Here is a 21818-nt window from a genome sequence, read left to right as displayed (position 1 = left end):
ATTCATGGGCCCCACTGTACTTTTTACTCCATTTCTTAACTAAGAGACAGCACCTGCAACCCTCCCTCTCTTATCCGTCTCTTAACCATCTCATCCATTAACTATTCATTCAATTTCATTTTTTATTTTTATTTCCAACGAATTCAATTAATAAAAACACACTTCATTAAAAAAAATTACAACTTAAAATTCTAAAAAAATTAAAAACCTCATTAATAAAATCCTAAAAAAATTTAAATACATAATTTAAATAAAAAAACATATTTTTTATAGTGGATTAATTTGTGGGAATGATTTGATATTTATAGAAGTGATTGGAGGCTTAAAAAAATAATAAAAAAACTAAAAATTTGCAAAAAAAACTCCTATAGACAGCTAGTATATTTTTGGGAGTTTTTTTTTTTATTTTTGAATTTTTCCTGAATTTTGAAAAAAACAAAAAAAATATTTTTCAGATAAAAACGACGCCCACTCGTGGGCCGGCGAATAAGCGTCACGGACGAACCGGAGCTCGCCACGTTGCCAACGCGTGTGGCGAGACGTATCGTGAGCTGTCCCTCCGGGACGGGCGTCTCTCCGAGATGGGATGGAGACGGAAGGCTGCAATGCAGTCTCTTATCCGTCTCATCTCTCCGGAATGAGATAAGAGACGGCTAAGGGAGGTGTTGCGGACAGTATAAACAAAGATCCCCACCTGAAATTAGCAGAGCCACTCAATTAAATTGAATATCTAATCTGAAGGAAGTGGGACCCATCCATGAGGAACACTAGCCACACACGTGTCCCTTCCCATCAAATCGTATGTCAAAACCATGCTACGATGGAGCAGCAGATAGATGCCTACGCCACGGACTAATGGACCCGCCAACAGTGGGCTGATCGTGACAGGGCCTGAGACGTGGCACGCATCCTACGGTGAAGGTGTGGACCGGGCCTACGCGAGCGAACACGTCGTTGTCGCGCGTTTTTATTCCAGAGAAGGAAGGCATTAAATAAGTGGAAGGTGATGTAAGTTAATTTCACTAACTCTACATTACGGGCCCCATTAAACTCGAGTCGGCCGGGCCCTATTCATCATATACCTTAGAGCATCCACAATAGCGCCTAGCGCACCGCCTAGCCGAGCGCCGGCGCTAGGCGGTATGCTAGGCGATCTATTGCAGCCGCCTAGCGGATTTCGCGAAAAAAAACCGCCTAGCGCTCGGCGGTTCCGCGGAGGTAGGCAGTGAGCTAGGCGATCCGCTAGGCGCTACTGCAGCGTCCGGATCGCCTAGTGCACCGCATAGCGCGAATTTTAAATTTTTTTTGTTTCCGAAACACTATATATACGCGACTTTCCTGTCATTTTCATTCGCACCACTTGTATTAACGAGTACTCTCTCTATCTAAATTTTTGTACAAGATCAACAACGGTAAATGGATCTCAACAACGAGCCTACTTCAGGGAGTAGCGGATCTCAAACTCCCCCGATCCCCGTGGGAGGTGGATGGAGTCAGATGCCCCCATACTACAACATGTACCCGTGGCAGCAGATGATGCCCGGGATACCAGCGGGGGGGAGTCCGCCGGAGGCGTTTCTGGCGATGTCGGGGTGGCACCCAGTGTCCAGATGCCGGGGTGGACACCCGGGATGCAGATGATGCCCGGGGGGGGGTACCGGCGACGCTGGGGACGCCCGCGACACAGGGGACGCCGGGGGACGTCTATCGCCCCAGTTTTGATTTTTCGACTGGTTCGTCGCACACATCGACGCCAACGGAGGCTGCGCCTCCGGCCCAGTTTGACACTTTCTCCTTCGATGACTTGGGGTTAGATCTTTCCGGTGTTCCGGATGCTCCCGTTCAAACGGGGGGCGCAGGGCGGGGTCGGGGCGCCCCAAAGAAGAAAGGCAAGGGGAAAAGGGTCGGCGAGTCCTCGCAGCCGGGTGAGGACGACAATTCGGTACGGAGGAGGTGGACGGACGCGGAGAACGTCGCGTTGTCCAAGGCGTGGGTGAGTGTTTGTCACGATCCTCTCGTTTCGAACAACCAGAGGATCGTCAACTTGTGGGGCAAGATAGCAGCAGCCTACCAGAGGTTTTGCCCGGAGGGGAGGCCACGCAATGGGGAGGATTGCCGAAGGGGTGGGACCGAATCAGGGTTGCGGTTTCCCGATTTTCGGGCTTGTACACCAACGCCCTCCGCATGATGAGCAGTGGGCGAACGGAGGACGACAACAGGAGGATAGCGGAGAAAGCCTTCCCCTTGAAGGGGGTGTACAAGGACTTCACCTACTGAAACTGCTATCTTGTGCTGAACGACTCCGAGAAGTTCCGAGTAGGTGTCGACTCTGGCTGGCCGAAGAAGCAACGGTTGAACTATTCCGGTGATTTCAGCGGCAGTAGCGGTGGTTCCCACGACCTCCCTGAGACTGCCCAGGAGGTCCCGACCCCTCGTTCGTTTGCTCGCCGTACTCGCCCGGTTGGGCACAGGCGGGCTCAACGGGAGGCGAGGGGGGTCGCCGGGGGTTCACAGGAGGTCCAGTCGGCATCCCCCCTTGGCCAATCCACAGCGGATCTCAAATTCTTCGCGCGTCAACAAACGCGCGCTCAGATGGTCAAGACGGTGGCCGAATGGCGGGCGGCGGTGGACCCCGTGGAGAAGAGTTTGCTTCAAACATTGCTCCTGAGCATGCAGAAGGATTTGGAGGCGGCACGGAGGGAAGCCGACGGGAGTAGAGGCGGCGTCGACGGAGGCGGAGGCGATGGTGGCGATAGCGACGGAGGAGACGACGACGGCGACGAGGAGTGAATTATTGTACATTTTTAAAAATTATTGTAATTTTTGTTTAATTATTGTATTTTTTTTAAAATTATTGTACTTTTTAAAATTTTAATAGTATTATTAATCTTTCCCGTATATGTCTCGTAAATTAAATTTCGTATATTGTGTGATTGTTAATTATTTCATTTTGTATATATTTGTTAATAGTGACGTGGATATTATGTGGCTAGGCTATGGCTGGGCTATTGCTGGGCTATTTGTTTGTTTTGATGATGTGGCAGGAGGATTTTTAGTGCTGATGATGTGGCAGTGGCTAGGCTATGGCTGGGCTATTGCTGGGCTATTGCTATTGTGGATGGCCTTATAATTGGGTGAGAGGTAGTATACAATTTTGGCGAGATAATAAAGTTGTGTTAGATAGTTTTTTTTCCTTTTTCTGGATTTAATCTGCGATTTTGAGATGTATTCATGTCGTATCCCAAAGTATTATAAGAAACATGCATGTTTGGGGATAAATTTAGTGGGGTGAAATACTTTATAGTCTGAATTGAACGAACGGGTAAGAGTTTTATTTTTACTTTATTAATGTAGAGTATTCACAGTGTAAGTTTAAAAAACAAATAATCTATGTATCGAGAAAAACAAATATTCTAAAACATTTTTTTTGATGTATTCTTCTTCGAAAAAATATTTTCTGCAAAATCGGGAGGCGGCCATGACATTTTCGTCTAACCCTAATTCGCCCCTTGTGAAAGTCTCAATAATTCATAAATAATTTTATTTTAAATATTACTTCATACGTTTCACAATAGGAGTTACATTTGATGTGAGCACAGATTTTAAAAAATATTAGGAGTATTATAAGAAACACGTCTATTTCACCGCCTGCTCGTCGCTGCGCTCTTGCCGCTGGCGCGGCGCTACTCTGAGCTAAGAGCACGTCCGTGCCATCGAGCAGCTGACGTGACAGCTCCTGATTGGCCAACGGCATTTCCGTTGGAAATTTATTTTTTTAAAATAAAAAATAATACCAAAAATTTAAAAAAATATATTTTCAGATTCCCAAAAATATGGCCGTTTTTTTTTCTGTTTTCTGGTATTTTTTTATTTTTTTTATTCCTAAAATTATCTATAAATACACATATTCATTATCCATTATTCACATCAAATCATCTCTCATTCATCTCTCATTCATATTTTTTCATACAACTTATCTACATCTTCCTCTCTCACTCAAACCCTCTCAAATGGATTTCACCCATCTCATTGCGGAAGCGGAGCGCGAAGAACAAGAATATTATGAACAAAATCGTGCCGCATATGAAGCCTATGTCGCCGCGAATACTCCCGCCCCTCCTCCTCGACCAACTATATCAACTCGCCGCTACATCCACCGTGACCGGGAGAGAGCCAACAAAAGTCTCGTTGCCGACTATTTTTCCGACCAGCCGCGGTTTCCGGAAGATTACTTTCGGCGCCGTTTCGCATGTCAAAACGCTTGTTTATGCGTATTGTCAACACATTGTCTGCCCGTGTTGAATACTTTCAAATAAGTACAGACGCAACCGGTCGGGAAAGTCTCTCGGCGTTGCAGAAGTGTATGTGTGTCATCCGACATCTTGCTACTGGGCAAACGGCTAACCTTTGTCTTAAAAAATTTTGCGACGACGTTCGTTCAGCTTTCGGTGAGGAATTCCTTCGGGCACCCACCACCGACGGTTGCTTCGTCCTCACGAAACAGTCCATGGTTTTCCCGGTATGCTTGGCAGCATTGACTGCATGCATTGGAGGTGAGAGAATTGCCCGACTGCTTGGAGGGGGCAACACTTAAGCCGCCACAAAGGCGGCGGCCCAACACTTATCCTTGAAGCAGTCGTCGATTATCGCCTATGAATTTGACATGCATATTTTGGTATTGCCGGATCTAACAACGACTTGAACGTTCTCTATTCTTCACCATTGTTCAATGATGTTTTGAATGGTGTAGCACCGGCGATCGACTTCACCGTCAACGGAAATGCATACCACATGGGTTACTATCTCGCCGATGGTATCTACCCAAGGTGATCGACTTTCGTGAAGACCCTCAGCAACCTGCAAGACCCGAGACGAGTTCTTTTTGCGCAGCGTCAAGAGTCCGCTCGGAAAGACGTCGAAAGAGCTTTTGGGGTCCTTCAAGCCCGATTCAACATTGTGAAAGCCCCTCTCGGCTGTGGTACGTGAAAAATATCGCCGACATCATGCACACGTGTATTATCTTGCACAACATGATTATAGCTGACGAAGGTCCAATGGCGGCTAGCTTTTACGACGAGGATTAAGCCGGAAGCTCAACCGCGAGGTATCCCCCACGCCGAGGTGTGCATACGACGGTGGGCGAGAGGATCGAAACGAGGAACACAATGCGCGATACCCGAGCCCACATTGAGCTACAAGAAGACCTAATCAAACACATTTGGGTGAAATTCGACCACGAGTAGTGGGTTTTTTTATTTTATGAATTTAATTATGTAATTTTTAATTTTTAGGATTTTAATTATGTAATTTTTAATTTTTAGGATTTTAATTATGTACTTTTTAATTCTTAGGATTTTAATTATGTAATTTTTAATTTTTTGTAATTTGTAATAGTATTTCGGATATTTTTAATGCATTTTAAATTTGTGGAAATGTTTTTATTTAAATTGAATAATAGAATGGTGGGACCCTTGAGCTTGTCCTTGCGGAAGAGCACGGATGTGGGTGTTGTGCTCTTGCCTAAGAGCGGAGAGTAAAAGTGGGTCCGGGCCCACATCCGTGCTCGTTGGCAAGAGCACGGATGTGGATGCTCTTAGTGATAGGAGTGGAGATATAATAAAAATTTGATTGTGGGTAAAAACTACGAAATCTTGAACTTGACACACATAGCATAGTTAATGAATTTAGTACTCCTTTCCATGAAAAATAGTCCTATATGAGGACGACACATGTTTTAATGAAAAATTAGTAAAGTATAAAAGAAGGAGAAAATGTGAGTAAAGCATAAGAGAGCGGAGAAAAATACAAGAGAAACTTTTAATTTTTAAAAATAAGATTTTTTTCATGGACACCAAAATAGAAAAATAAACTATATTTAGAGTACAATATAAAGTAAGTACACTTTAGCGGTTGCATAATTGCACCATGATCCCGTTGATTCGAATAGGAACCACGAAAATGAAAATAATTTATAAGGAAACGTCAAAGTGTAAAATGTTTAAAATTATTACTTTAAATGAAATGTTATATGAATCTAATCCTTATTTATACAATATAATGTTATGTAAATGCGAATTTCTACAAAATTAAAGAAGCATATAAAAAACAAATATTCACGACAGTGCCATTATGGCCCGATGGGCTCGTGGGTGAGGCCTAGATTGAGGCACATTCAATATTATGTTACCATGTAAAAGGTCCAATAAACCCAAAGCTAATGGACACATATTTTGCAATTGCGCAATAAGCCTCACTTTAAATGTTTACTACTTTAACATACCCTCGGATTTCTCTCATCTAAACCTAAACAGTCAAGGTCTCAAGGATTCTGCTTTTGATCCAAGCTAAGAATGTGCTATGCTGCTAACATCAGTTTGATGCAGAGAAAGACTTCTTCAATCCTCGAAGGAAGCTCCACATGAATGTGGAGACGATGAATAGAACAATACCGGTCGCAATGGCGTATTTGAGCCCAAGGTTCACCAACAAGTTCACCAGAAGTCCGGCTAGCACAACTCCGACAAAATTGGCCGTGACAGCAGGCCAGAAGGGCATGTCCAATACAGAGGCAATGATGGCCCCTGTCCCCGTGCCAGGAAAGGGCACTGCAACGAACAGCATCAGCCCGAGCCACTGAAACTCCTCTACTGGCCCGGCCTTCTCCTTGGCCCTCTTGAATAGCATGTCGAGGAATTGGGAAGCCGGTGATTCTTTCTTTCCAGCTAGAAAAGTCGCGAATGCTTTCAGATATAGCACGATAAAGGGCACGGGGACCATGTTCCTGCAGCAAGTATAAGGTTGTGTTGTTGATGAATCCTGATTTGTGTTTAGTGACAAAAACAACATCCATCATCTACACCGAATAAAGCTAGATTTGCTGTGTATATTTAACTGAATCACATCTTAAATCATTCTTGAGAGCAGATCCCAAACCAAGAAAGTAGATAATGACTATGATACTAATATTCACCTACAAATTTACATGAGGTCTTTTTTCAAGATTCAGTAAATGAGATGCACTTTTAGCTAAAGAGAAGGCACAAATTTAATTTACAGAAAAGCTAAAACATACTCGAATTTTCCTTTTGAAAGAATTGTAGAAAATATCATTTCTCACATTTCACATTTGCAATCAAAGTACTCGCTCTCCCAATTCAAGAACAAGGAAAAATCTCTCATTATTACACATTCTTACAATTCACAAAATCCCAATTCACCAAAATTCTAAACCCTAAAAATTCTATTCTCTGACAACCAATAGCCTCAAACAAAACTCTAAGACAAGCAAAATATTCACATTGCCAATTCCATACTTAACTAATCAAAAATTGAACTTTAAAACCCCTAAAAACATCTGCAGAAAATTGAGACTAACCCAAGAACAGACAAGACAGTGAGTATCACAGGCTTCATCTGCAGCCAATAACCAACAGGGATCGCGCCGCGCAGCTCGATCAATGGAAGCGTGGCCAAGGCAATAACAACAGCCTCATCGGGCCATCCCGAAGCCCGCAATGAGTTAACAACCCTAACGCCGAAGCCCGAAGCCCTAATTGAATCGGAAGCGACAGCTGCAACGACGGCTTTGGCTTCGCCGGAAAATGCGTAGAGCCCAACGGAGACAGACGCCCACAGCAACACCCAGAATAGGAATTTCACTGGCTTCACGTCGGAGGTTAGTAGAGGTTCGTCCTTGGCAATTTTCTGGATAAATTCTTTGGATTTTGCTCGGGTTAAGGAGATTTTGCGACGGCCCAGGTGGGAGAAGTTTAATTTGGGGAGAATTTGAGGGTTTCGGGATGGAGAGAAATGGGCATTTTGAGAGGGAAATTTGGGATTGGAGTTGGATTGAGGTAAAGTAGAAATGGTTTTGGAAGAGAATGATAGAACGGCAGCCATTGATGAGGGTTCTGCAAAAATAGAGAGGTAGTGTGAAAGTGCAGCGGCATTTGATTTCCATGATTTTAGATAATACTAATATAAACTATTTTCTTTTTTTAATTTTTGGGAGTTTATTTAGGGAAATACTGAAAGATCGTGAGTATTTAGTCACACCAATCTTTTACCAGTCAGATCGGATTATATAGTTGGAGGTAATTAATTAACCCATGTAATTTAGACCCATGTAATTTAGAGCATCCACAGTACCCTGGCCGTGCAAATAAGCGCTCGGCTAGTCCGCTATTGCGATAGGCTAGCCGAGTAGACGAAAAACCAATGCCATAGAGCTAGGGAAACTCAAGTTCTATATGGTTCGTGTGAATTTATAAAGAAATATGTGAACATATAGAATTAAGAAAGCATCACATTATCAAAATATATGACAAAATTAAATAGGAGTATTTATGGAGCATTTTTTACCCGAATAGAGGAAAGTTAAAAATGGTGTAAAGAATATAATTACATAGTATTCAAAATTGTAAAATACATAGAGCATCAGCAATGGCGGACGTCGGACCGGCGTGCTGAATGTCCGCGCGAGACGTCCGCCATTAGGAGTGCGGGAGGCAGACGCAGACGTCGCTTGCAGACACCGCAGATCCGCGGCTCTCCGACGACGTCCGTCGTGACGTCCGCCATTGCGGTGCCACGACGGACGTCCCGATTTTTAATTTTTTTTATTTAAAAAAAACTCTATATATACGGCTCGTTGAACTTCATTTCATTCGCACCACTTGTTTTAACGAGTTTCTCTCTCTCTACTTTTATTTCTTTTGAAGATAAATGGAGCACTACGATAGTGATTCCCCCGTCACGAGCGAGTCACAAACGCCGACGTTTCCCGTTAGAGTTGGGGGAAACGCCGGCGGAAGTGCACCGATGTCCGGGGATGATGCCCGGAATGGCGCCGATGATGCCCCAACCCCAAATGGCGGGGTTGATGCCAGGGTACTACAATATGTACCCCCCTTGGTGTGCAGGGATGGGTGGGATGATGCCCCAAATGCCCGGGGTGAGTGCCGCGATGACAGGATGATGCCCCAAATGCACGGGATGATGATGCTCGGGATGATGCAAGGCATGCCTGCCGCTGCGGGGGGAAGCAGGCAGGGGGTCCCCCAATCACCTGGGTACAGTGTCTATCGCCCCTACATGGATTTATTGTCTAGTGATTCTCCCCAGAGTACTCCTCTGGAGATTCAGTTCACCGGCATTGAGATTTTCTCTTTTGAGGAGTTGGGGCTATCTCCGGCCAGGGAGTCTCCCAGTGAGATGCCACTGGCGGCAGGGAGGACGCGGAAGCAAGAGAGAGGGAAGGGCAAGGGCACTACCTCATCCTCGCGTGTGGGGAACGAGAGTGGGGCGGGGGCCGATGGGGGGGCGGAGGAAGCCGGCAGGAGAAAGAGGACCATCTGGAGCATAGGGGAGTGCGTTACGCTGGCGAAGGCCTGGGTCGGTGTAGTCGAGGATCCCTACGTCGGGGTTAACCAGCATATCGACAGAATGTGGTGGCGCATTAGCCAAAGCTACCTCCAATTCAAACCGCCAGGTGGGAAGCCTCACGATGGAGAGCAATGCCGGAAACAGTGGCAGCGGCTGAGGAGGCACCTCAGCCGATTTTCCGGCATCTACCAAAACAACCTCCACACGGAAACCAGCGGCATGTCGGCCGATGATGTGAAGCTTCTGTCTCACCAGCATTACCCTGACAGTGAATTGGGTTTCGGGGAATTCAAATATTGAGAGGTCTATCTTGTGGTGCAGACTTCCGCCAAGTTTAGTGCGGGTGTTGAAGCTGGCTGGCCGAAGCAGACGAAAATCAACGCCTCCGGCGAGTACAGCAGCAGTGCTGGTTCCCACGAACTCCCTGACGCATAGGCAGAGTTCCCGACCCCTCAATCGTCTTCCCGCCGTCGTCGCCCGGTTGGGCAAAAGACCGCGATGCGGATGGCTAGGAGAAGCGCCAGCGGGTCTCACAAGGTCCAATCAGAAGCTTCTTCCCAGGTCACTCCCGAGCTCAACCATCTCACCCGCATGCAGCAAACGCAGAGCCTGATAGACATCATGGACAAGTGGCATGCTAAGACTGATCCCTTATACAAGATGATGTTGAAGGATGCCATCGACTCTCTGAGGGCCGATTTGGGGATGCCACCCCTGCCCGGGAGTGGCGCCGGGACTAGTGACAAGGATGACAAGGAGTGAGATGGGGCCGCATTTATCGAAGCTTGGGGTTGTTTTTTTAACTATGTATTTATTTTTTAAAAATAATTATGTATGTATTTTTTAAAATAAAGTGGTTGTATTTTCTCCGTATTCGTGTCAAGATTGTTTAATTCCGTAAATTGTTTAATTCGGTGAATTTGTGATTTTTTATTACTGTGGATGTCCGTCGGGATGTCTGCCATTGTACAGTGAGATGCCATTATGACGTGGTAGTGCAGTGGGAGGTCCTTATGACGTGACATGAGGTGTTTTTGGGAAGTCGGTCGGGATGTCCGTCGGGACATCCGTCCAATTGTGGATGTGCTACGAACCTCTATTATTATTATTTAGTTTAGATATTATAGGGATTTAGCATATCTTTTTCTATATCTTTGTTTTCTTGTTCATTAAGTCAGTAGCATTATAAATAGGATAGACTGTTATCTTTTTTATTCATTCAATCAATATATGAAATTATCATTCTTTTGGCTCAATTGAGTAGCAAACAAGAAACATCTCCTAAGGTTGCCGACGAGGCTGATCTCGCGCTCAACCGCCCCTTTTTGTCGTCCAAGTCACGACCCAACGTTGGGCGCTCGACAACGCGACATCTCATTTCTTGATTTTGTGTGGAAATCGACGTTAAGGATTTAGGTCCTTAACAACTGGTGCTTTCATTGAGAGCTGACCCTCCCACCATCTCGAACCGAAGCTACACCGCTGCCAGACGGAAAACATTCCGCGCACAGCAACTGCTTTGGTTGTCGAGTCCCGTCTTCCTGCCGAGCTCTATCCGCAGGACAACACTACTTCTGCAACGCCGACGGGAAGGATTCTCGCGTGCCGCGTCGAAGTCAGACGATCATCATCCACCACAGCCACGCCTCAGTCCGTCAACATGTCATACGACTACGCCGGCTATCGCCGTCGTCAATACGACTTCCCTCAGGCCACACAGTTATTCCGTCCCTACCAGCCGGCCCAACCTCGCCGTGTAACCAGTTGGGACCCTCCGAGCAGCCGGGTGAAAGTAATCCGTCCGCCCTCGTGGCCTGATCCAGAATCACCCTACGTCTCACACCACTTGGATCCACCTGATCGTCGCCCACGGCCGAGATACCAGCACATCAGGTACCGCGACCGCGCGCAAGACGCCTGGCCCCGACACCACGGTGGCTACGTCGAGAGGGGTGGGCACCTATCTGATCGCGGAGATCATCAGACCCAATTAGGGTTTGATCGCTACCCGCCAACCGCAACGCAGCGGCACCGTCCAACGTTGGGGGACCCACCGGCTCAACAGCAGGACCGCGGCTACCCGACCGTTGACCGGCCCCGACGCTCGGAGACGTGCTGGGACCGACCTCGCCCTCGGGAGGAGGTGAGAGCGCGAGTCCAGCCCGCCTCCCACCAGCCCCGCTACTCCACTGAAAAGCCAACGCGGGACCTGTACAGTCAGCCCGCGTGTGTGACCAGTCAAACTCCAGAGCAGCCACGCCTGCCGCTAATACGGGTCTCCCAAGCGGAGAAGTCAGAACGGTCCAGGTTGGGTCTCTGCTGGCACTGTCCCGAGAAATGGGTGAGGGGACATGTGTGTAAACAACACATTCTATGTTATGTGGATGATGGGGAGGAGTTTGAGGAGAACATTCAAGATGAGAATTTAGCCGAAGAGAAAATTGATAATACTCCCACGATAGTATTCGGTGATGATGTTCCCAATGACGTTACCGATGTTCACAATGATGGCGCTCCTCTTGATGTTCCAAACAACGAGTCCCCTGGAGAGTTCGTCAAGAACAAAGGGATTGTCAAGAACGACAATGAGTCACCGCAAGTGCTCGTTGGGATATATGATGAGAAGATTGGTGAAAAGGAGGAGACATTGCTAGAAAATAAAGAGGAGTATGGTTCTATTGGTGAAGTGGAGAAGATAATCACCTCACTCAATGTTGTTCAAGTGTCATCCAAAAATGTTGTTGGAAATTGTTGGGGCAAGAAAGGAGATGGTGCTTACACCGATTTGCTCGTAATTGCTTGTGTCTATATGGATTTGAATATCGGTGATGTTCCAAGTATGAATCATCGATCAACATCGCTCGACAAAGATGCAAGGTTGATCCCTCCGAGTAATGACATGCCATGCTTGGGCATTCTGGGAGGCGTGGACAAGCTTTTCGATTTGGCAAAGAATTTTTCCGACAAAGTTGGGTCTCCTTTGTTGATTTTTTATGGAAGTGAAGAAGGGAGACGTTCATCTGTTCGTTGTGTGTTTGATCCAGGAGGAGTTGCATTGCCGAAGCTTCTGCTTTCATCTCTCCTTTTTGCTTCGTGGTTCCCACCTTGAGGACAAGGTGGATTTTAACCGGGGGGAGTTGATACGAACCTCTATTATTATTATTTAGTTTAGATATTATAGGGATTTAGCATATCTTTTTCTATATCTTTGTTTTCTTGTTCATTAAGTCAGTAGCATTATAAATAGGATAGACTGTTATCTTTTTTATTCATTCAATCAATATATGAAATTATCATTCTTTTGGCTCAATTGAGTAGCAAACAAGAAACATCTCCTAAGGTTGCCGACGAGGCTGATCTCGCGCTCAACTGCCCCTTTTTGCCGTCCAAGTCACGACCCAACGTTGGGCGCTCGACAACAACGACATCTCGTTTCTTGATTTTGTGTGGAAATCGACGTTAAGGATTTAGGTCTTTAACAGGATGCTCTTAGTATATCTTAAAAAGTAAATACGTATGTTATACTATTACATGAGATGCTCATAATAAACACATACTATGATCAATAATGTGTCGATGTATATCTCTACCTACCCTACATCATTATTTTTTGAAAAAATTACTTGTGAAATGGTGTAATTTTATGAAAATCGAATTATCTCCTCTCTAATTATGTTGTGCCATGAATAATGTGTCGATGTATATCTCTACCTACCCTACATCATTATTTTTTGAAAAAATTACTTGTGAAGTGGTGTAATTTTATGAAAATCGAATTATCTCCTCTCTAATTATGTTGTGCAAGATTGTCGTTATGTATTGAATTAATCGAGTGAGTTTTGTCATTCTCGCAGGGAAGCATAGGTTAGCAATTACATTGTTATTATTAAAATATAACGATGAGTTTTCATACTACTACAGTACTACTCCCACTTAGTTAACTTTTAGTCATTAGTATTAAAATTTAAAATATAATAATATTGATGGCATGATGCAAAAATCCGACTATTAAGAGCATCTCCAATGCCGGCGTCAAAACCGCGACGCCGATTTTTCGCCGACGCCGGTTCTGACGCCGAACCATTGTGACCGGCGTCGGCGAAATCGGCGTCAAAATCGGCGTGGCCATGCCGATTCGCGCGATGACGCCGGTTCTGACGCCGATCCTCACGGCGCCATTGTAGGCCCCGGATCGGCGTCAAACCGGCGTCAAATTTTTAATTTTTTTTTAATTCAAGTTTTAAAAATTCGAATTTAAATTTTTTTTAAAAAAATACTATTTATTTATGAAAATTGTTTTTAATATTTAAAAACAATTTTTACAAATAAATTTATACAAGAAATTCGTAATAGCCCATATATATTTAATGGGCTTGCGAATTATGAAACCATTCTAGGTTGTGTCTCTTTTATAGAGACATCCTTGAATGTTTTATGTTCCACATTCGATGTGGGACAAAAACCACTCTAGGTAGTCTATCTTTTATAGAAACATCCTTGAATGTTTTATGTTTCACATTCGATGTGGGACAAAAATCATTCTAGGTTGTCTCTCTTTTATAGAGACATCTTTGAATGTTTTATGTTTCCATATAGAAATATTGTACTTTTTTAATTGTACTTTTTAATTTTTGTACTTTTTTTAAATTATTGTACTTTTTTTAAAATTAATGTACTTTTTAAATTTTAATAGTATTATTCGAATTTCCCGTATTTGTCTCGTAAATTAAATTCCGTATGTTGATACGATTGTAAATTAAATTATATAATTGTTATTAGTGATGTGGATAGGTAGTGTGAAGGCTATGTGAGGGCTATTTGATGTCCAGTTGATTTGGCAAGCTGATGTGGTAGGAGAATTGTAGTGCTTATGATGTGGTAGTGTGAAGGCTATGTGAGGGCTATTTGACGTCCAGTCTTACTGGAGATTAGGGATGTCAATCGGGCCAGCCCACCGGGTTTCGGGCCAACCCTATTCGGGTTGCGGGTCAATCGGGTGCGGGCTAATCGGGTTGTTATTTTTTCGGGTTATGAAAGTTCAGCCCTAACCCTAAAAGCTCGGGTTTCGGGCTAGCCCATCGGGTTAATCAGGTTGCTACCGATAAAATTAACATGCGATCAATCCAATAAATACTGGTAAAAATTAGTTATATTTATAAAATGTAAAATATTTAATTATAATAAATTTGAGATATATGCATAAACTCAAATATTAACATGATCAAATACTAATATTTGAGATTTATGCAACATAAAACATAAACATCAAGAAATTTTAAAGCATGTTTAGAAATTTAAATATATTTTTTTAGTGAATTTGAAGTTTCTAATTCATTTATCTATTATTATATTAATAAAAACTTAATATATAATTTATATATTTAATATATAAAATGGAAAGTTATTTTTTCAGTAATCTGTATTATAAAATAATCAATGAAGTGTCGAATTAGAGTCAAACAAATAGAATAATATAAATTTTATCGGGTTTTCGGGCCAGCCCATCGGGTTTTCGGGTCTGGCCCTAACGGGTTGCGGGTTAATCAGGTGCGGGCTAATCGGGCTGTAATTTTATCAGGCTGGAAATTTTCAACCCTAACCCTATAAATTTGGCGGGCTATTCGGGTCAGTCCACGGGTTGCGGGCTAAATTGACATCCCTACTGGAGACGCTCAGAATGGTGATAAAAAACACCTCATCTCACCGCTCTTCCAAAACACTGAATAAAAATCCACTCTCTCTCTTCACTTAAACCCTTTCATCTATCTGTCCACAAAACCCCACCTTCCTCCTCCCGCCTTTTTCTCGCCTCTTTCTGCTGCTCCGCGGCAGCGCAAAACCCTAGCTTTCTCCGATTCAACTCTCCCTCGCACTTACCCCAACCATCATCAATGGCGGCGGCGGAAACACCAGCACCGTCTCAATCCGAAATCGCGAACGAAGGACCGGTTCTCAATCTAGTCAACAAGCGTCTCCGCGCGCTGCGGAAGAAGCTCAATCGCATCTCGCAGATGGAAGAGTCTCGCGCTCAGGGAAAAACTCTCAACAAAGAGCAGGAGGAAACTATCCGTTCCAAACCCTACGTCGTTGCCGGCATAGACGAGTTCGAGAAAATCCGCCAGCCGCTCCTCAGCGCCGTCGATCAGGAAATTGAACTCGCTCTAGCGAAGAACAGCCACAAAACCGGCAGCTCGTCGGGCGAATTCGCGAACGAAGGAGTCGCCGCCGCCGAGCCGGAGGGGAAGCAACAGATCGGCGACGCTTCTGCGGTTTCTGATCTGCTAAATCTGCTGTATTTCGGTAGCATTTTCGATGTGCAGACTCTAATGAGGGCGAACGATGACATGCTGAGGAGGACGCACGAGAGGAATTGCTGCTTGACGTACGATTACGTTACAGATGATGATGCTGCTGGCGATCCTCTGAAAGAGTTAGATTTGGACGTGATTGCGGCGGTTGGGGGTTTGTTGATTTCACGGCCGGTTAATTCGAACTTGTCGCATAAGGATTCACTGGAGAAGTGTGCGAAGCATGCTAAGCTATGGCTCACCAACGCTGATCAACCAATTGAGGCGGGGTCAAATATCACTTGTATGAACACCTTGCAATCGTTGTTTGTGGAAATTTGATTGTGATATGTTTACATTTGTGAATTTTATGCGTATTCTTCGTTGTGTTTGTAATAACTGTGTGATTGTCATATCGTAGATTCTAGTTTTGGTTGAAGTTATATCTGCTTCTTTTTTACTAGCTGTCAGTTCTGGCTATTTTTGGTTTGTTTGAGTTTAATCATTTAGATAGAGATGTTTCCTTGGATTGTGGCAATGCGTAGCTAGTTTTTGTGCATATGTAAATTGCGATGCATGATTAGCCTGGTGTTGATTGATATTATCAGTATTGTTTTTGGCTTATTGGTTAAAATACTGATTTGTGAAGCTAATATCACGTCAAGTCGTCTTGTCTCTTTCTTGGCATTCATATTTGCATGTGTATCTCTCTATCTGTATGGCCGAAGCCCGAATTATGTATTATAACTATAATGTTACTTTAATTGTGCTATTCTTGTTGTGATTCTTGATTGTGTTGTTCAAATGAAATTATGTGGCTCATACAGAGATTGTATCCTGTAATATGTATTTTTTGCTAGTACCTTGATTCATGTCATGATTTAGGGTGGGTACCTTGATTCTGTCCTGTAATGTGATTTTTATGTCAATATCTTCTGTCCTGTAATATGATTCTCTGGCCGGTACTTTGATTCTGTCTTGAAATGTGATTTTGCTGTTGATCCCTGATTATGTTCTGCTACGTGATTTTGTTGATGCTTATTTTTCATAAAATATGTTTTCAACAATGCAAAATGATGTTTCTTGAGGAATTAGTGTTTACATTTTTTCACTCACATGATTTGTTTCAGATGCTGGATTGAGGGAAAAGTTAAACAAAATTATGGCTTCAGAGTACTTTACAACTACTCCAGAGATAAAGGCTCCAGTTGATGCTGCTGCTGCTGCTGCTGCTGCTGCTGGAAATTATACTTTTCAGGTGCTGCCAGTCCATGGTTCTGTGATTCCTCCAGCCAGCATGCATGTCCCAGTGGAAAGCTCGGGTACTGAGTTTCAGCAAGAGGTAAGATCATCATGATATATGTATATATTGCTAAAATGTACTAGGTCTAGTTTGACATTGTCTATACAATTGGAAGTTCTTTAATCGAATGATGCTGAATTATTATGTGTTATCATTTTCTGTCTGTCATTCTTTGTGCGAGAAAATGTTGCAATTCTTGATGAACTATAGCAACAGGACCCCAAAGCCTCATGTATATCATTTAGGAAGTTCCTATACTTATAAATTTTTTAGAATCTTGAAACTGATCAAGTAGTTTGCTTAGAAATCTATACCACTGAATAATCGCAGAATAGTCCTCCAAGCATCTCTTCGTGACCAAGTTTATGCCTGTTGTTCAGAACCTCAAAAGACCTTGTGTAATTGGATAAATACCAATTTTAATACCAAACTATTTCTGTTATATCAAAATGACCTGATTATATTAGTTTAAATCATGAACTGCTGCCATCCATATCATCAGTAAATAAATAAAAATTCTGAAATCAAAATAAACTCTTTTTCCTCAACGCTATTCGTCTCTTTCTCTATCGTCTTCTCCAATGATCTTCCACCAGTTAAAGAACTGGACTCAACCACTCCATCCTCTCCATTTGTCCAAAATTTGAACGGTTAATATAATCCTCCTCCAGTAAAAGAGCAGACAAGAGTTTTCCCAAGAATGTCGACAACTGTTATGTTGACATCTTTAAATCCTTTTATTTATCTTTTTCAAACTCGTTTCACTAGTACTACCTTGCCAGAATAAAGATTGCTGAATATCTTTATGGCTATGGTAGTGAGCAATGAGAAGTGGGTCATTTTCTTGCATTTTTTGGTTATCTAGTGGATATCATGGTCAATTTCGGTGTCAAAGTAAGCTAACCAGAACTCAAGTGGATATGAGACCATATTTGTCAGAATCTATACTCTACGAATTACTACATAGTTTAATTTGGTCTTGATATTTTTCATTTCATATTAGTTGTAATGTTCTTTTCCTTTGTATCCCATTAACTGAACCTTGTGCCTTTCAGGAAGAACAGTCACCCAATTCCCACGACAATGAAATATATGGCAATGAAGCAGCCGCACGAGTTGAAGAACTGCACCAGGTAGTCCTTTCCCCCCTTAGTATAAGTATTTAGCTAGAGGCAGTGCACTTCGATTTCCACTCTCTGCCCTGACCATTCATTAATGTTCCGCCATATTGGTCTTAGGGAGGATTAGATGTAGAAAATCAATCAGAAGATCAGACCGAAACAGATCATGGCATTCCCGACAGTGATGCTTATCAAGACTTGACAGATGCTGACATGAAGGAGCAGCATCACGCCCCTCGTAAGCCATATCAGAACTACAGAGGTGGTCGTGGTGGTGGTGGCCGCAGAGGAGGATACAGCAATGGCCGTGGAGGGCGAGGGGGCAATAGGGGAGGCTATGATCAGCCTGGTGGTTATCAGCCAAGGAACAATTATAACTACAGAGGCCGAGGCGGCAGGGGTATGGGTGGAAACTTTGGTTACCAGGGCCCACCTGGCAACGCTCAAACTGCATCCTAGATCTTTTTCTAAGGTAGTACTAGTATCATGGAAACCTGCACCCTTTTTTGTGTGTGTTTAATGTGGAAGTACATTGAGGAGTAAATGAAATACTTTTGAACTTCAAACTTGCCCATCTGAGCTAGGATTTACTGGTCGATTAGCACGCTAATTGTTCGTTCAAGATATCGTGATCTCCTTAGTCTTGATGCTATACTTTTTTTATGGATTTATGAATTAAAATTTAAAGACTATGCTACAGTGGACTCAAACTTGAGCCATTTGGGCTCAGATATTTACCAGTCTAAGCCAGCTTTTGGGGGGGAATAATGATATTAGCAAAAAAAAGTGTTTTAAGATCATTACGTATGTCTTTATCTTCATATAAGTGGCTAAAATTCTAGTGGTTCAGTATTTCTTTTTTAAGTTCAATGATTTACGTAGAATGAATGATTTTCAAGTGCTGGACGACGCATGAGATGACAAAATAGTCTTTCCTCACAATTTTCTCACATTGGACTTGAGTATGAGATAGTTACGTATATGTGGACTATATTCTTTTCACTCGTTGCACCTAACTCAACACTAACGGCGCGATTGATTGTAGAGAAAGGAAAATCTCAGATAAATTAGTAATATGCTTTTCCATATTTTGGGGCAGAGTTAGTAATCCCATATCAGTGTTTGATTATCTACATTACTAACTTAGGTTTGACAAACTGGTGCTTGATAGGTGATAGCAGTCATTGTTCCCAAAATGCATTCCCCAAATTTTCTTCCCTCCAACTTCAGCAATGCCTTCTAGAAATCATATACATACCTCAATTGAGAGAGACTCTCAGCAGCTTGTGGATGAGGGAAGAGGCGTAGATTGACGCTCGACGCTACACTGCGTATAATCAGGCATGGTTTCGATTCACGTATTTACTCGCTCTAACGTTATGAAAACTCCCGAAACTTAGTCTGTGTTGAAGGGTTTCTGGTTTTAGAACAACATATTTTTGTTTCGTAAATCGTCGACGGCGGTTTGTATTGTGCTCACTATGTTTGTTAATTTGCTATGCTTTATATGTGCCTATTTTTCCCCCAAATTTGGGGCAGTTGATTTATGTTGGCTCTCAATCGGGGAATTACTCACCATGTTTCTATTCATGACGTTGTGTGGCGAGCTTGATTGATTTCATATGTGTTTCTTCATCTAGAATATTTATACATAGTTGGCAGTTTATGTCATGGCATGAAATAAAATGTAGGATTTTGGTGAGGACCTATGGCAGACTCGCAACTACGTTCCAATGCTTTCGAAAGGAATACAAGTTTTCAAGGTTAGTGTATGCATTACAAATTGGGTATTTAACTGCTTTCTCTCGGTGCTTCTTACGAATGAAGAATTGTCAATGAGTATGCTGTACAGATAGCAGTGAGTGTGGTCAAAGTAAGGCAATGAAAGGAGATAGGTCTAGACGTTGTTGGTCAGACCGAGAGGAGGCTACGCTAATAGCTGGATTGAAGGAATTGGTTGCAATTGGGTGGAATCCGATAATGGTTTTAGAGCTGGATATTTACAATGTCTTCATGAAGCAATGAAAAAGGAATTTCCAAGAACCGATATAAAGCCCCGTCCCCATATTTACTCGAAGGTCAATACTTGGAAGAAGAACTACTCCTCAATTTGTTCCATCCTCGATCGGAGCGGGGTAGGTTTCAATGCACACGATGATTACAAAATAGAGTGCGAGGATGAGCAGTGGTCTCAGATTGTGCAGGTACGAGCTGAGTATTGAATCATGAATAAGTTTTTTTTTAAAAAAAAATTAACTCCTATATAAGGGAGAGAATTACAAATAAACTCGTATACTATAGATATGAGGAAATTACAACTAATGTCAAGAGGACTCGAACTCGGCACCTCATGCAATAATGTCTAAGCTCCTTACCGCTAGGACAAAGGCTCTGGACTGAATCATGAATTAGTTTATAACAGGTTGCTTGCAAAATTTTATCCAATGCTATAATTCATATGTGTCAATTGAGGTCGTAGTCCATCTTTATTTCAATATGCATAATGACTTTGTATTCGATCTCTGATATTAATTAGAAGGACAACAACGCTAGATACATGCGCAACAAATCTTGGCCTCTTTGGGAAGAATGGAAAGAGATATTTGGCAAAGATCGTGCTGTTGGTGCTCGGTCGAGAGGTGCAGCGGAGTCCGCTGCTATGATGCACGGGAGCAGGCCAATGGATATGGATGTCGATTACCATCCAAGCTTGGATGAACTATTTCCTGATGAAGTAGTAGCTAATGAAGTAGTTGGTGAACATGCCATCCCAGAGCCTGGGAATTCAAGCAACACTCATGGGGAGAGGTCTGCTCAAAAACCTGTCAAAATAGGAGGTAAAAAACGGAAATCTATAGACCGGCTGGAGTGTGTCCTTGATATCATGAACAAGATGAATGACAATACAACCGCACGGCTAGATACCTTATAAAAAAGGATAGGATACGAGTTCGAATAAAGTGCTAAGCGGGAAGAGGTCTACAAGCTGCTAGGACAAATCTCCGGGTTAACAATGAAGCAAAAATTCTACACATCTGCAAAACTTGTCAAAGAGTCGGAGCTGTTGGATCTCTTCAGGAGTATGCCGGAGGATGACCGCCCTGAATTTGTGGTGTTCAAGCTGGAAAGTGATGGCATGATATAGCAGTCAGATCGACTGGTTAGACTGTTTTCCATCTTTTTTTGAACTTTGCTAGTGCAAATGGTGGAATGGTTATTAGGTTTTTTTGATGATGGCTCCATGATGGGCCAAACATTCAACAATATGCTATCTTGTTTTGTAGTTGTGGAACTAAATGACTTTGTAATTTTTGTAAAGAAGCTTTGTTTATTTCCTCATTCTAATGGAAGTGATCAATGTTGCCTTTGTTTACCGAAAGTTTGCATAATATGTTTGAGAATTTGCTTGTTTGAGAAAGTTACATTTGTTTTCCATAAGTTATCTTAATATGTTTGAGAATTTGCTTAATCTGTGGGAGCAAAAAAAATCCTCAAACTAAAATTTTGCTTACCTTATTTGCTTTTTGGGAGCCAAAAATCCCTCAATTTGACTAAAATTTTGCTTACCTTGTTTGCTTATTATGTGCCTAACTGTGCTTATTTCCCCCCACAATTTGATTCATTTATTATTTAGTACTTTGGTTTCTATGGGTTAGTGTTCCTATTGCAAACGCTGCAATTCATTTGTACATAATATAATGGATACTTAGCAAAATGTGAGCA

The 21818-nt window shown here is 42.8% G+C and overlaps 3 protein-coding genes across 4 annotated transcripts; 2 read left to right on the top strand and 1 right to left on the bottom strand.

The window, feature by feature from the left end:
- Nucleotides 1–5988: 5988 nt before the first annotated feature.
- LOC121766537 lies at nt 5989–7952 on the bottom strand. Its single transcript, XM_042162795.1, has 2 exons — nt 7376–7952; nt 5989–6781 (listed from the first exon to the last, which is right to left on the bottom strand). Exons 1-2 carry the CDS (start codon nt 7897–7899, stop codon nt 6370–6372), a joined length of 936 nt encoding a protein of 311 aa, XP_042018729.1. The 5' UTR covers nt 7900–7952; the 3' UTR covers nt 5989–6369.
- Nucleotides 7953–15114: 7162 nt separating this feature from the next.
- On the top strand, nt 15115–19712 carry LOC121769305. Of its 2 annotated transcripts, XM_042166070.1 has the most exons (5): nt 15115–15975; nt 16802–17013; nt 18030–18107; nt 18213–18567; nt 19267–19712. In XM_042166070.1, exons 1-4 carry the CDS (start codon nt 15276–15278, stop codon nt 18552–18554), a joined length of 1332 nt encoding a protein of 443 aa, XP_042022004.1. In that variant the 5' UTR covers nt 15115–15275; the 3' UTR covers nt 18555–18567; nt 19267–19712. The 2 variants fall into 2 exon arrangements, with proteins under 2 accessions (XP_042022004.1, XP_042022003.1); XM_042166069.1 differs by lacking the exon at nt 19267–19712 and having other exon boundaries at nt 18213–18661.
- A 70-nt stretch (nt 19713–19782) lies between these two features.
- On the top strand, nt 19783–21462 carry LOC121769307. The gene is made up of 3 exons (XM_042166071.1): nt 19783–19858; nt 19948–20299; nt 20632–21462. Exons 2-3 carry the CDS (start codon nt 20117–20119, stop codon nt 21025–21027), a joined length of 579 nt encoding a protein of 192 aa, XP_042022005.1. The 5' UTR covers nt 19783–19858; nt 19948–20116; the 3' UTR covers nt 21028–21462.
- The last annotated feature ends 356 nt before the right edge of the window (nt 21463–21818 follow it).

Source organism: Salvia splendens, chromosome 15 (assembly GCF_004379255.2).
Source record: "Salvia splendens isolate huo1 chromosome 15, SspV2, whole genome shotgun sequence".
Lineage (NCBI taxonomy): Eukaryota > Viridiplantae > Streptophyta > Magnoliopsida > Lamiales > Lamiaceae > Salvia > Salvia splendens.
The sequence above is the reverse complement of the archived record's forward strand: the minus strand, read 5'-3'. Positions and strand labels throughout refer to the sequence as shown.